This window comes from Contarinia nasturtii, unplaced genomic scaffold (genome assembly GCF_009176525.2).
Source record: "Contarinia nasturtii isolate CC-2019 unplaced genomic scaffold, AAFC_CNas_1.1 Cnas_scaffold_1037, whole genome shotgun sequence".
Classification (NCBI taxonomy): Eukaryota; Metazoa; Arthropoda; class Insecta; order Diptera; family Cecidomyiidae; genus Contarinia; species Contarinia nasturtii.
In genome coordinates, this window is record NW_022198383.1 from 3,942,440 (window position 1) to 3,955,624 (window position 13,185).

At 32.9% G+C, this 13,185-nt stretch overlaps 2 protein-coding genes across 3 annotated transcripts; both read left to right on the forward strand.

Annotated features, from left to right (window-relative positions):
• The first annotated feature begins 679 nt into the window (after nucleotides 1-679).
• LOC116343679 lies at nucleotides 680-7,734 on the forward strand. The gene is made up of 17 exons (XM_031771884.1): nucleotides 680-758; nucleotides 888-952; nucleotides 1,442-1,631; nucleotides 1,691-1,925; nucleotides 1,985-2,088; nucleotides 2,144-2,240; nucleotides 2,317-2,899; nucleotides 2,967-3,292; nucleotides 3,371-3,490; nucleotides 4,997-5,229; nucleotides 5,371-5,602; nucleotides 5,662-5,765; nucleotides 5,833-5,929; nucleotides 5,990-6,116; nucleotides 6,178-6,613; nucleotides 6,671-6,906; nucleotides 6,997-7,734. The coding sequence occupies exons 3-17, from the start codon at nucleotides 1,480-1,482 to the stop codon at nucleotides 7,227-7,229; spliced, it is 3,315 nt and encodes a 1,104-aa protein (XP_031627744.1). The 5' UTR covers nucleotides 680-758; nucleotides 888-952; nucleotides 1,442-1,479; the 3' UTR covers nucleotides 7,230-7,734.
• Nucleotides 7,735-8,657: 923 nt separating this feature from the next.
• On the forward strand, nucleotides 8,658-11,399 carry LOC116344235 (organic cation transporter-like protein). Of its 2 annotated transcripts, none has more exons than XM_031772688.1 (8): nucleotides 8,658-8,954; nucleotides 9,282-9,516; nucleotides 9,588-9,691; nucleotides 9,765-9,861; nucleotides 9,951-10,059; nucleotides 10,130-10,147; nucleotides 10,212-10,984; nucleotides 11,049-11,399. In XM_031772688.1, the coding sequence occupies exons 1-8, from the start codon at nucleotides 8,788-8,790 to the stop codon at nucleotides 11,181-11,183; spliced, it is 1,638 nt and encodes a 545-aa protein (XP_031628548.1). In that variant the 5' UTR covers nucleotides 8,658-8,787; the 3' UTR covers nucleotides 11,184-11,399. The 2 variants fall into 2 exon arrangements, with proteins under 2 accessions (XP_031628548.1, XP_031628549.1); XM_031772689.1 differs by having other exon boundaries at nucleotides 8,866-8,954; nucleotides 9,248-9,516.
• Nucleotides 11,400-13,185: the final 1,786 nt, after the last annotated feature.

Sequence of the window (13,185 nt, forward strand, 5' to 3'; positions counted from 1 at the left end):
TTTTACTTGGAAGATCGTACTGCTATCACTTTAGCTACATCTGTAGATGATAAAACTCACTCATTGTCATTTCATTGTATTCATTTAAACATTGATTGTGTCCATATGGTACTATGAATAAACAATGGGTCATATTGCTATAATTCGTTTTATCATAAAATTACTGTAATAAACCGTAGACTACTCCTAGAAATGTGTTTTCAAATCGTATAGCTTTAGTAATATAGTCACCGCTCGCTATTTCATTATCAAATGTCTTCGTTATTAAGATTGAGACTTAAATACAGTGGTTTTCAGCTGTTGATCATCAAGTCAGGCGTTCAAGAATGAGCCTCGGGTATGTCAATATAAAATTGCAAATTTGCAAAAAAACTTAACAATTGAAAAATAGATATATCTATTTTAATTTTTGTTTGCAATATTTTGTGTATAGTTGGGAACTTAAAAATATCAAGCGATTTACAAATCTTCATTGTTTATTTATAACATTGTAAGTTTTACAAAAGGCACAAGAAAAATAAGCGTCTACTGTACTTTTGACTCACTGCAATTGATTTTATCATGCAATAAAGTGGCTTAAACCACAAAATAATGGCAATGCATTCATATTTTTAACCATTATCACTACAGATTCCCGCGCCTGCAAAAGATATATAAAGTCAAAATGAAGCAAACACCCTTTTATTTGTGAATTGGTTGTTTTACATTGTGCCCGTGAAATTGAAAAATACTCGAGTCCGTACGATAGTATTCAAAAAGTAAATATTTCATTGTATTTCAGCTTATTTAAATTATTCTTGTATGAGATAATTATTGTTTTTGATTTAATTGGATTAAATTAAAACCATGTAAAAAATATTTCGACATTGGTGTTTGGTGAACCTAAGGAAATTTGACTAGCCTAGACTCGAGTCTTCGGATGAATTCTATGCAAATCATCAGAGCCGACGAAGTTAGTGAACATTAATTATTATTTGCATTTTTTTTGAAACGATTTATATTTTGCATATAATTTCGGCGAAATATTTATTCACGGAATAGCGAGAACGATTCTCAGAATTGAAAAATTTGAAACACATATTGGGAATATTCGGCGAAACTGAATCGCAAAAAGTAACTGTTGATTTACGAGACACTCCAACAAAAACCATCATGGATATCTCTAAGTTTTGACACGTTTAGTTATCTAATGTTGTTAGTTTTTTTTTAATAAATTGCTGTTCATCTTTGGATGCATGTATCTATCTAAAGCAGACACAAAAAACTGGCTTTTACGAACCAGCTTATGACTACTTGGACAGGTCTATTACAATTGGAACTGAGTATAAAAGTTCATTTTTACTTTCACAGTCGAAGGGAGATTATAGTTTTCTTGTTTAGTTATAATATTATTAAATAAAAATGGGACTAAATGTGGACTCTGATAACAATTTGGATGTAGTTTTTTCAGAGATTGGTGAATTCGGTCCTTTTCCGAAAATGGCTGTTGATACAGATTATAGCATGGATGAAATTTTTTCGGAAATTGGTGATGTTGGATTATTTCAATTATTTCTCATTTGCATTGTCAGCGTAATGTACGGATTATATATAGTCAATTACATTTTCACTACGAATTCGATAGAGCACAGGTATTTGAATGAAAACATATAAATCTACAAGCAAAATATGAATTCTCGATTTGTGATAGATGCAAAATTACCGAATGTGATGTGGGAGATAATAATCGTAAGATAAGTTTTGATCAAGCGTGGCTTAAATATGCGATTCCATCAACGAAAAGTGGCTTTGAAAAGTGCGTTCGATATGCTCCCATCAATTCTGTAACATCAAATAAATGTGATGCCAATAGTTTCAATACATCAAGGATAATTGGATGTACGGAATTTATTTATGCAACAGACGAGATGAATGTTCAAACCGAGGTAAAATGGATATATTCTTCTCACATATTCAAACGAAACCGAAACATATTTTATTTTAGTTGAATATCCATTGTGACGATAGCTACAAACTTGCATTGATTGGATCGGCGAATGGAATTGGTCGCGTAATAAGCATGCCATTAACTGGCATCCTCACAGACAAGTAATTTTAAATTCATTTATTGACGAAAATGTGATATGATAAAGTTTCATTTTAGATTTGGAAGGCTACGAGTTGTGGTGATAAGCGTATTATGCTCCAGTATATTTGGCCTACTAAAGTCATTTTCGTTTGATTATGGAACTTATATTGTGGTAAGAATTTATTGTAGGAATTGATTCTCTATGTACAATAATTCTCATCACTATCATCATCTTAATAAATGTTCAGCTCGAATTTTTCGAATCAATAGCAGGCGCCTGCATATTTAATGGTAGTTACGTACTCGTAATGGAATCTATTAATTCAAAATATAGGGCAACGGGTACAACGCTCATTGCCACTTCGTGTGCTCTCGGTGAAATGCTTTTGGGCGTTTTCGCGATGTATATTCATAATTTCCGTTATTTAATTCGTGTAATTTATGCACCTGGACTACTTGTGGTCTTCTACTTTTGGCTGGTGCCGGAAAGTATTAGATGGCTTTTGGTTACTGGCCGAATTGATCGTGCAATCAAAACTCTACAGCGAATTGCCAAAAGAAATGGAAAAACATTGAGTGATCAGAAAATCGATGCATTGTGTTTGCAATATTCCACAGTGAATGCTAAAAACCACAACGCAAAAAGGACCAAGAACACAGTGAAAAATGAAAACGATCCGTCGATGTTTGAACAAATCAAAATAGTTCTTTGCTCACCAAAGCTCGCGTTGCGTTTGTTGAATTGTTGCTACCTATGTTTTACATGTTACTTTGGTTATTTCGGTATGAGCATGATTTCGATTTACATCCCTGGCGTGAATCGCTACATAGGTGGTTATTTATTGAGTTTTTTCCGTACACTTGTTTGTTCTAATTTTAATTTTATGTTTTTCAATAGGTTACATAATTGTCCAAGGTGTAGAAATTTTTGGAGCAATGTTATCAGGAGTTTTCATCAGTAGATTTGGACGAAAGAAACTTTTATTCTATTCACTAACATTGTCTGGGATATCAATTATAACTGCTCCATGGATACCAAAAAATCAATCAATCATCGCGCTGATGTTGTCGGTGATTGGCAAGTCGACAATAACAGTTTCAAATTATGTCTATTACGCATTTGTCTCTGAACTTTGGCCCACTTCTTTGAGAGGAAGCATCATGAATGCATGTTCGACCATTGGAAAAATTGGGGCTGTGCTGGCACCATTAACTGCACTTTTGGTGAGTTGCAGACATTTTTGAGAATGTTTTTTAATTTTGCATTGAAATACGTTCAAAATGTATGCAATTTTATTCTAGATTGATAGAGCCCCATATGCACCATTCATTTTAATGGGCGGCGCTGCTATCCTGGCTGCAATTTTGATTCAATTTTTTCCAGAAACATACGCCAAAAAATTACCAGACACCGTCGAAGAGGCGAAAGATCTCTAATTGCAATTTATATCACAGGGAATTTTTCACTCTTCGAATATAATTTATGTTTTAATAAAGATAAGTATCGATGCCCTCGAATAAGAACAAAAAACTGACGTTTGAAATTATCATATCAAAACAAAACATAACCAGCTATGAGTCAATCACCTTTCTTTTTTATCTACGTTGAAATTATAGGTAATATAGGTCAGAGCATTTTTCTTCTGAATAAATCACTTTGTTTTGGACATTAATTGACTAAATAAAATTGTCTTCATCATCGTGATCTAGTTCTATAAACTTTGATCGTGCGATTCAAATTCGAGTCGATGTCTCTAGTGTTGGATAATAAAACAACTGAATAGTTTGAACTCTATTGAAAGAATGAAATATATTTTTTATTTTTTAAATGACAATAGTATTTCATAGAATACTAGTTTGCAAATACTGAATCATACTTATTTGCAACATCTAGTACTCTCTGCTCTGCAGGTCGATAATCACTTGCGTTGTATATTGACAATGTATTTGAACGCGACTCGATTTAAGAAGTCACGCCAGGTTCCAATTCTTTCATATAATATAAAATATTTGTGTGTTTTTTTCAATTTTTTTTATTTATTATAAATTCTATTAATTATTTTCGTTATTATTATTGCAAAACTTATTCAATTTATACAATTTTGCAATTTTATTTGCAAGAAAAAAATATATGAGAACCTGGCGTGAAAGAGATGGAGCTTCTTAAATCGAGTCGCGTTGAAAGCCGACTGTAAGTGATACTCGCTGCAGGTGCATGTTTTCGCTATTGCTTTTTGAATTATCAATTGAAAACTAATCTGTCATCTGTTCAAAAATGAGTTAAATGATGTGCAAAAATTACTCAAGCTATCAACTTATATCTCTTAAGCTAACAAGGCAAAAGGAAAGAATTTAAAAAATATATAAATTTCATTCAAAAAAATCTAAAAAAAACATACTTTTGTTATTTGCACGAGCTCAAGCAGTACATGTTTGAATGAAACTTCATAAACGCCTAACGTAATGGTATGTGCGCACCGCGTGCCACAAACCAAATGCTATACAATGAGAAAATAGAAATAGCCATACACACACTCCAAAGGATAAATGATAAAGTTACACAGAAACCTATACTAGAGTCATTAGTATATAGTGTATATACACAAGCCAGCTGCTACGACGCAGACATTGTATGGATTCTTACGATACACCGTACAATAATGTAATTTTAACTTTGACATCGATGTTATTGTGTAGGTTTTTGACGTTGGCTGTGCCACTGTGCAAACGGTATAAAATTTCAAAATTCAGTGAAAATGTTCTCATTTGATGATTAGCATGTTACGAGCTTAGAACTAATTTGGTGCAAATTTGTGTGATTATATTTATAGGATAAAAACTATGCGGAAATTTCCATCAAAAACGATTGTAAAAATAGATTAGATTAAAGTAGAATAAACGTTGGAGTATTTTAACGATAAGAAATAGTTTGCTTCTTTTTTCCGTGTATGTTTTTCGAGTTTTTGTGATCAAATTTCATTAAATCAATTTAAAATGGGAATCGATATCGGAGCCGATGACCATTTGGAGAGAGTTTTTCTGGAACTTGGAGACATTGGTTTGTTTCAAATACTTACTCTTCTTCTTATATGCATTCCGTACATGGTGTCCGCATCGCATATGGTCAATTACATATTCGCATCAAACTCGCTTGAGTATAGGTCAGTGTATTTTCAGTTAAATATTATCCCTACATGTTGCGATTGTTGAACGTGTTAATGAAAGTCTTACTTACGAGACACACACGATTTAAGATCGTGCCTTGACTATGTAAATATAAATAAAATTTTATCTTTCGGTAGGTGTAAGGTGCATGGGTGTGATTTGAATGCAAACAATCGTGAGATAAGCTATGATCAACCGTGGCTTAAATACGCCATTCCACAAACAAGCAATGGCTATGAAAAGTGTTTTCGTTATGCACCAATTTTGTCAACAGAAAATTTATGTGATGCCAATAATTTCAACACAACAAAACAGATTGGATGCACGGAATTTGTTTATACAACAGACGAAATAAATGTCCAAACAGAGGTTTTCTAGCAGATGTTATTCCGCAAATACTTTTAATTTTAAACAAATTTTGGTTTTAGTTTAATATCCATTGCGATGATAGTTATAAACTCGCATTGATCGGATCTGTAAACAGTGTTGGCAGGCTTGTGTTTTTACCCATCACCGGATTTCTATCAGACAAGTAATTTCATGTATTTCAGATTGATCATTGCAATCTAAAAAAAAAACTTTTTTAAAAAATACTTTAGATTTGGACGACTACGAGTAGCCGTGTTTAGCGTATTTTGTTGCAGTACATTTGGTTTGATCAAGTCATTTTCGGTGAACTATCCAATGTACATTGTGGTAAGTGACATGCATTCCAAAAGTCTTGAGATTTGATTTCTAATGATATTTGATTTTTAGCTGGAATTTCTTGAAGCATCAGCGGGCGCCTGTATTTTCAATGGACTTTATATACTTGTCATTGAAACGCTCAGTCTAAGACAACGTGCTCTTGGCTCTTCGATGTTAAACGTATCGTTTTCGTTAGGTGAAATAAAAAAAACCTTTTGATTTTTCCATGTGAAATACTTAAATCCGGTTCATTTTAGGTGAAATATTGTTGGGCCTACTGGCAATGTACATTCATAATTTCCGTTATTTGCTTCGTGCTCTTTATACTCCCGGATTATTTGTGATTCTATACTTTTGGCTGGTTCCGGAAAGTATTAGATGGCTCTTAATAAGTGGTCGCGTTGATCGTGCCCTACAAATTCTTAATAGAATCGCCAAAGTAAATCAAAGGACGTTGAACGAAAATTCACTCGAAGCACTACGGTTGGAATATATAACCAAAAGCAATATCAGAAAGAAATTAAATGCAGACTCAAATGAAAACAATTTATCAATGTTTCAACAAATTAAACTGATTTTAAGCAGTCGTAAACTGGGATTACGTTTTTTGAATTGTGGCTTTCTGTGGATTATATGTTTTTTCTGTTACTTCGGCTTGAGTTTGATTTCAACACACATTCCTGGAACGAATCGGTAAGTACACGTACTTTATGGCGCTTTGAAATAGTAATTTATTGATGTATTTAACAGGTACGTAGGCTATATTATTGTGCAGGCGGTTGAAATCCCTGGCGCATTATTGCCAGCCATTTTCCTAAACAAATTTGGACGGAAAAAGCTACTATTTTGTTCATTTGCTTTATCTGGATTATCTGTACTAATATCACCAATTATTCCGAAGGAGCAATCAGTCATGGTTTTGACACTGTTCATGATTGGAAAATCGTCTATAACATTTGCATTAAATGTGGTGTACATCTTTACAGGTAAGTCGATGCTTCATATCATTATCATTGATAGGCTATCAATATGGTTTTTGACATTATAACTCTACCACGGTGTTTCCATTTAAATAGCTGAGCTCTGGCCAACGAATCTGCGCACAATTATCATGAACTCGTGTTCTATGGTCGGAAAGGTGGGAGCCGTGGCCGCACCTCTAACAACACTTCTGATTGTCAATGCTCCAATCGTACCATTCATTCTGTTTGGAGTCTCTGCTGGATGTGCTGCATTTTTAGTGTTACTGTGCCCAGAAACATTTTCAAAAAAACTGCCCGACACGATAGAAGAAGCCAAAGATCTCTAATTTTATGCAATTTTGTTTGTTCTTAAGAATTTTTTGTGACAACTTTAGGTAACAGAAATACAATTATTTTTCAATGCATTTAACTTAATATTTATTTTCATCGCGCTTGAATATGTGCTAAATTCAAGGAGATTTTAATCAATATTTGTATGGCCTGTTTAAAATTTCTTCGTAAAATATTTCAAATTCACAGGCAAAAAAACGCATTGAGATTGAGATGGCAACATTTTATTTTGTCTTAAGTCTAGACTTTTGTAAAAGCGAAAACTCAATTATAGTAATCATAAAGGCTTTCATTCATCAAATAATGACTGCTTATGTTTTTACGATTATAATCATAATTGAATTGTAAACAACAATCATATGTTATTCGAATGTTTTATCTGATTCATATAATTTTGACAATTTACGATTTGATAAAAGTTATTTGGTTTGTAATTGTTATCTGACACAATTAATCCCATTTCCAAAATAAAAAAAACCATAAGGTCTGATGTTATCACAATTTCAAGCATTTGCAGTTAGGCATGAGTACAGTGTATATACAGATTTATTTTTTTAATAATCGTTAAACAGAAAGTGAATAAAGCGGGTTTTCCAGAAAAGAAAGCAAAGTTTTTTTTTTCATTTTTTTTTTTTTGAAATTCAATCGACATAGAAATGGTCAACGATGGAAATGATAATAAAAATGAAAGATTAGACGTGATTTTTGCTGAAGTTGGTGATTTTAGTCGTTTCCAAATAGCAGCATTTCTGCTCATTTGCATTTCTAATATAATTGCAGCGTCGTTTGTTGTGAATTCACGGCCAACAACATATATTATAGGTGGGTAAATTGTTAAAAGTATTTGTGAATGGAGAAATACCATGATAGTTAATCATTTATTCTGGAAAAATTTGACTTCAGTAAGCTCATTAGGTTTTAAATTAAATTTTGTCTACCTTCTTTGAATGGATTTTTTTTTTCTGCATAAATCAGTTCAAGGTCATTAAATCAAATCCTTATTCATTGTAACTGTAATAATCAATTCAAAAAATCGCCAAAGTTACGCAAATTAAAGTTATTCACAAGAATCCAGCTCATTTAAATTTTAACCGATTTTTTTAATGTCGTCTACGAGACGGGATATAAATGGAGTGAAAAAAATTCAAGCCCTGAACTAACCGATGCGTATCATGCGAATCGGTTTGCTCTGTACTGTGTGAACTTGAATATTTGTTTATTTATAGAACATTCGAAATGTGTAACGTTTGTAACGTAAAAGATCTCCAAATAAAAGAGCGATAGAGAATTCTATTGAATATATCGAGAAGAGAGTATGTTATTCAGCGCTTATGGCTGAGTAATGTCTGAATAAAAACATACTCTCCTCTCGATATTTTCAAAAGATATAGTAAATGGGCATCAGTTTGTGTAAGCACTGCGATTCATTCAGATTTGATTCGTTGGCAAGGAAGCACGTTGGACACGCGCTACGAAGAGAAATACGTGCGACGCAAAGTTAAATATTGTGTTTTGTGAAACTGTCAGTACGTTCGTATTAAAAGTCGCGTGAAAATGGGTTTGGAGGATGGTGCTGATTTTACCATCGATAGAATATTTTCCGAAATCGGCGATTTTGGTGTATTTCAAATAGTAACATTCTTTCTAATTTGCATTCCAAACACTATTGCCGCATCATTTGTTTTGAATTATATGTTCGCCTCTACTTCGCTCGAGCATAGGTCAGTGCACTTTAATTGTAATTTTTTGCTTAATTAAAGCTCATTAAGTGAACGGAAAGTTTTAATCGAATGCGATAAAATTCGTAATCAAACTGATTGTAATGTGATCGCGTATAAAATGAAAGTATTTGTTCGATAAACTTAAGCATGTATATTTATGTGAAAGTATTGTCATTTAATCAACGAAAACAATGCCGTTGATAACTTAATTTAGATATAAAATATCTTTAAAGCACCAAAAAAACAACGTATTTGCAATGCACACAAGGACTAATAGTTATTTTCTTTTTTAGGTGTAATGGATTATTGGATCCAATAATCCAATAGGTGTAAAGTACCAGAATGTGATTTGGGTGATAATAATCGTGAGATAAGCTATGATCAACCGTGGCTTCACTACGCCATTCCATCAACGGACAAAGGTTATGAAAACTGCGTTAGATATGCACCAATTAATTTATCAATGTCGAATCAATGTGATGCCAATGGTTTCAATACATCAACACGAATCGGATGTACGGAATTTATTTATGCAACCGACGAGATAAATGTTCAGACAGAGGTAAAATGGATATATTCTTCTCATTAAAATTGCAATATAAAAAAATATTTAAAACCAAATTCCTGTTTTAGTTCAACATCCATTGCGAGGATAGCTATAAGTTGGCCTTGATCGGGTCTGCTAACACGATTGGCCGGTTTATATTTTTGCCAATAACCGGTATACTCTCAGACAAGTAATTTCAAACCAGTTAGTTGACACAATCATGACTCATGAGTATCATTTACAAATCGATCCTTGCCTTTTAGATTCGGGAGGTTGCGTGTGGTATTAATTAGCATGTTATGTTGCAGTGTGTTTGGCTTGATCAAGTCATTTTCCATTGATTATGCAATGTATATTGTGGTAGGTGAGAAAATATTTTATTGTCATTATTTTTCCGTTGTCATTTTAAATATTTTTCTAATTCTTCGTCGAATCAATTTATTTTTCAGCTGGAATTCCTTGAGGGAACAGCAAACACTTGTATATACTGTGGATTTTTCGTGCTTGCTATTGAGTGGGTCAGTTCGCGTTATCGCGCACTTGGCATTGCATTAATCGGTATTTTACCACTGTAGAATATTATTTAACTATTGAGTAAAGTATATGTTGTTCTTTTCTATGTTTTTAGGTACCACATTTTCGTTAGGTAATAATAATAGAAATATTTCGATTTTTCAATGTGAAATACATAAAAAAATCTTCTTTTTTAGGTGAAATGCTGTTGGGTTTTCTGGCCATGTATATTCATAATTTCCGTTATTTGCTTCGTGTACTTTACGCTCCTGGACTACTTGTTGTCTTTTACTTTTGGTTGGTACCGGAAAGTGTTCGATGGCTGCTTATTACCGGCCGAATTGATCGTGCAATCAAAACTCTACAACGAATTGCCAGAGTAAATGGCAAAACATTGAGTGAAAAGTCAATTGAAGTACTGCGGTTGCAATATCCATCGGGTGCGAAGCAAAATAGTCACCTTTCTAATGAAGAGAAAAACGGAGAGAATCTATCGATATTTCAACAAATGAAATTGGTAGTTGCATCGCGAAAACTCGGATTGCGTTTATTAAACTGTGGCTATCTATGGGCCACTTGTTGCTTTTGTTTTTACGGATTGAGTCTGATTTCAACACACATTCCCGGTGCTAACCGCTACTTAAGTTTCATTATTGTTATCGCGGTAGAAATTCCGGGTGCAATTTTGGGAGCCATGTCCACTAACAAATTTGGACGAAAGAATCTCTTATTCTATTCATTGACATTGTCTGGTGTATCAATTTTAATTGCACCATGGATACCAAAGGATAAATCGTTAATTGTACTGATATTGTTCATGCTGGGCAAATCATCAATCACTTTCGCTTTTAAAGTTGTTTACGTTTTTACCGCTGAACTATATCCAACAAACATACGTGGAACGATTATGAATAGCTGCTCAATGATCGGACGTATCGGTGCGGTACTTGCAACATTTAATGGACACTTGGTGTGTTTTATATTACATTTACATGCAGCTTGGATTTCATGTATTCATTTCTTCTTTCTTTCAGATGGCAAAACATCCAATCGTACCATTCTTATTATTTGGAACTAGTGCCATTGTGGGCGCGGTGCTGGTGCTATTGAACCCAGAAACATATGGAAAAAAATTACCAGACACCATCAAAGAAGCAAAAGATCTTTGAATTTATGTACAAAGTACAAAATTATAGTATTCATAGTGCTAAGCAAACTCTAGAAGTAATCAGTGTTTAAAGAAACATATCCTAAATCTTGTGTATATACAAGTTAGAAATTAAAATCATGTAAAAAATATTTCGACATTGGTATTTGGTAAACTTAATGAAATTTGATTAGCCTAGACTCGAGTCTTCGGATGATTTCTATGCAAATCATGTTTATGCGACAAACTTTGATTTTTTTTCTTTGAAAAATATGTGGTCAAAATATGAAATATCTGCTGTGGAAAAATGTGATTGGTATTGTATGATAATAAACAAAAAATGACTTTTTATTTGCATCCGAATTATTAACTATTTGCGTAACACCATCATGGAAATTTTTAAGTTTTAACGCCTTTTATACAGTCAGTACATTGGGCTAAGATATTAGTTCGGGCTATTTTGTAGCACATAAAAATATCACTTATTTGTTGTCAAATAGCTCTATAATCTCCTAAATTCTTGTCCCATTTGTCGATAGGATGCTATTTAGCACAAAATATAAGATATTTTTATGTCCTAAAAAATAGCACGAACAAATATCTTGGCCCAATGTATTCACTGGTTTTATATAGCATTTTTTATAAATAAATTGATGTTTCATCGTTTGACGCAGGTACGTACCTATCGAAAGCAGACACAAAAAACTGATATTCCCGAACCAGTTTGTGACAACTTAGACAAGTCTATTACAATAGGACCTGAGTATAAAAGTTCATTTTTATTGATTAGTGGCAGTCGAATTCCTTCTGTATGCGGAAAAACATATCAAATTCAAAATTAAGAGAGATTGTAGTTTTCTTGTTTAGTTATAATATTAATAAATAAAAATGGGACTAAATGTGGATTCTGATAACAAATTGGATGCAGCTTTTTCGGAGATTGGTGAATTCGGTCTTTTTCAAATTTTTGCAATTTCATTAATTTGTATTCCCAGCATCATTTCCTCATCACATATCGTTAATTTTATGTTCGCAATACAGCCACTAAAACATAGGTGCGAATGTTAAATTTTAACGGATTCTTTTGTGAAGAAGATCGTGTCAACAGCTATAATTCTAATCAATTTTCAGATGCAAAGTGCCGGAATGCGATTTTGGTGACAACAATCGTGAGATAAGTTATAATCAGACATGGCTTGAGTATGCGATTCCACAAACTCAAAATGGATACGAAAACTGTGTTCGATATGAATCGATTCAGTCGTCGGCCAATACATGTGATGTCAATAGCTTCAATACATCAAAACAAATCGAGTGCACAGAATTTATTTACGCAACGGACGAAATAAGTATTCAAACCGAGGTTGGCGATTGTTTTTTTCTCTTAATATTGTGCACAAAATTTTAAAAAGACTTGGTTTTAGTTCAACATTCATTGCGATGATATCTACAAACTTCCTTTGATCGGGTCCATAAACAATATAGGAAGGCTTATTTTTCTACCAATAACCGGCATCCTCAAAGACAAGTATCTTAATGAATCATTATGAACTCATTTTACATCGTTTCAAGAATATATTGAAATTATATTTTCTTATATTTCAGATTCGGTAGACTTCGAATAGTTTTGATAAGCATGTTTCTTTGTAGTTTGCTTGGCTTTATCAAGTCATTTTCATTTAACTATGAAATGTATATTGCTGTAAGTCAAAAAAATATACAAAAATATTCATTTAAGCCCTTCAATCATGACATTTTTCTTTATGTATTTTTCACATTTATTTATTCAGCTCGAATTTTTTGAGGCATCCGCAAACACCTGTGTATTTAGCGGAATTTATTTGCTTGCTATTGAATGGGTCAGCTCAAAATACAGAGCTATTTGTTCAACTTTAGTCATTCTTTCATTACCAATTGGTAAAATAACGTAATAGATAGCTTAAATATTGCTTCAAATAAAACATAAACCTTATGCATTCCATAGGCGAAATAATTTTCGGATTCCTTGCGATGTACATACATAA

What these genes read in the sequence shown, in the direction of transcription:
- LOC116343679 (XM_031771884.1), top strand. Translation starts at nt 1,480, where the DNA reads ATGGCTGTTGATACAGATTATAGCATGGATGAAATTTTTTCGGAAATT. An exon ending in CACCATTAACTGCACTTTTG is followed by an intron (nt 3,293 to 3,370) that starts GTGAGTTGCAGA and finishes ATTTTATTCTAG; the next exon opens with ATTGATAGAGCCCCATATGC. An exon ending in TACCAGACACCGTCGAAGAG is followed by an intron (nt 3,491 to 4,996) that starts GCGAAAGATCTC and finishes GATAAGAAATAG; the next exon opens with TTTGCTTCTTTTTTCCGTGT.
- LOC116344235 (XM_031772688.1), top strand. Translation starts at nt 8,788, where the DNA reads ATGGGTTTGGAGGATGGTGCTGATTTTACCATCGATAGAATATTTTCC. An exon ending in AGATAAATGTTCAGACAGAG is followed by an intron (nt 9,517 to 9,587) that starts GTAAAATGGATA and finishes TTCCTGTTTTAG; the next exon opens with TTCAACATCCATTGCGAGGA. An exon ending in ACCGGTATACTCTCAGACAA is followed by an intron (nt 9,692 to 9,764) that starts GTAATTTCAAAC and finishes CTTGCCTTTTAG; the next exon opens with ATTCGGGAGGTTGCGTGTGG.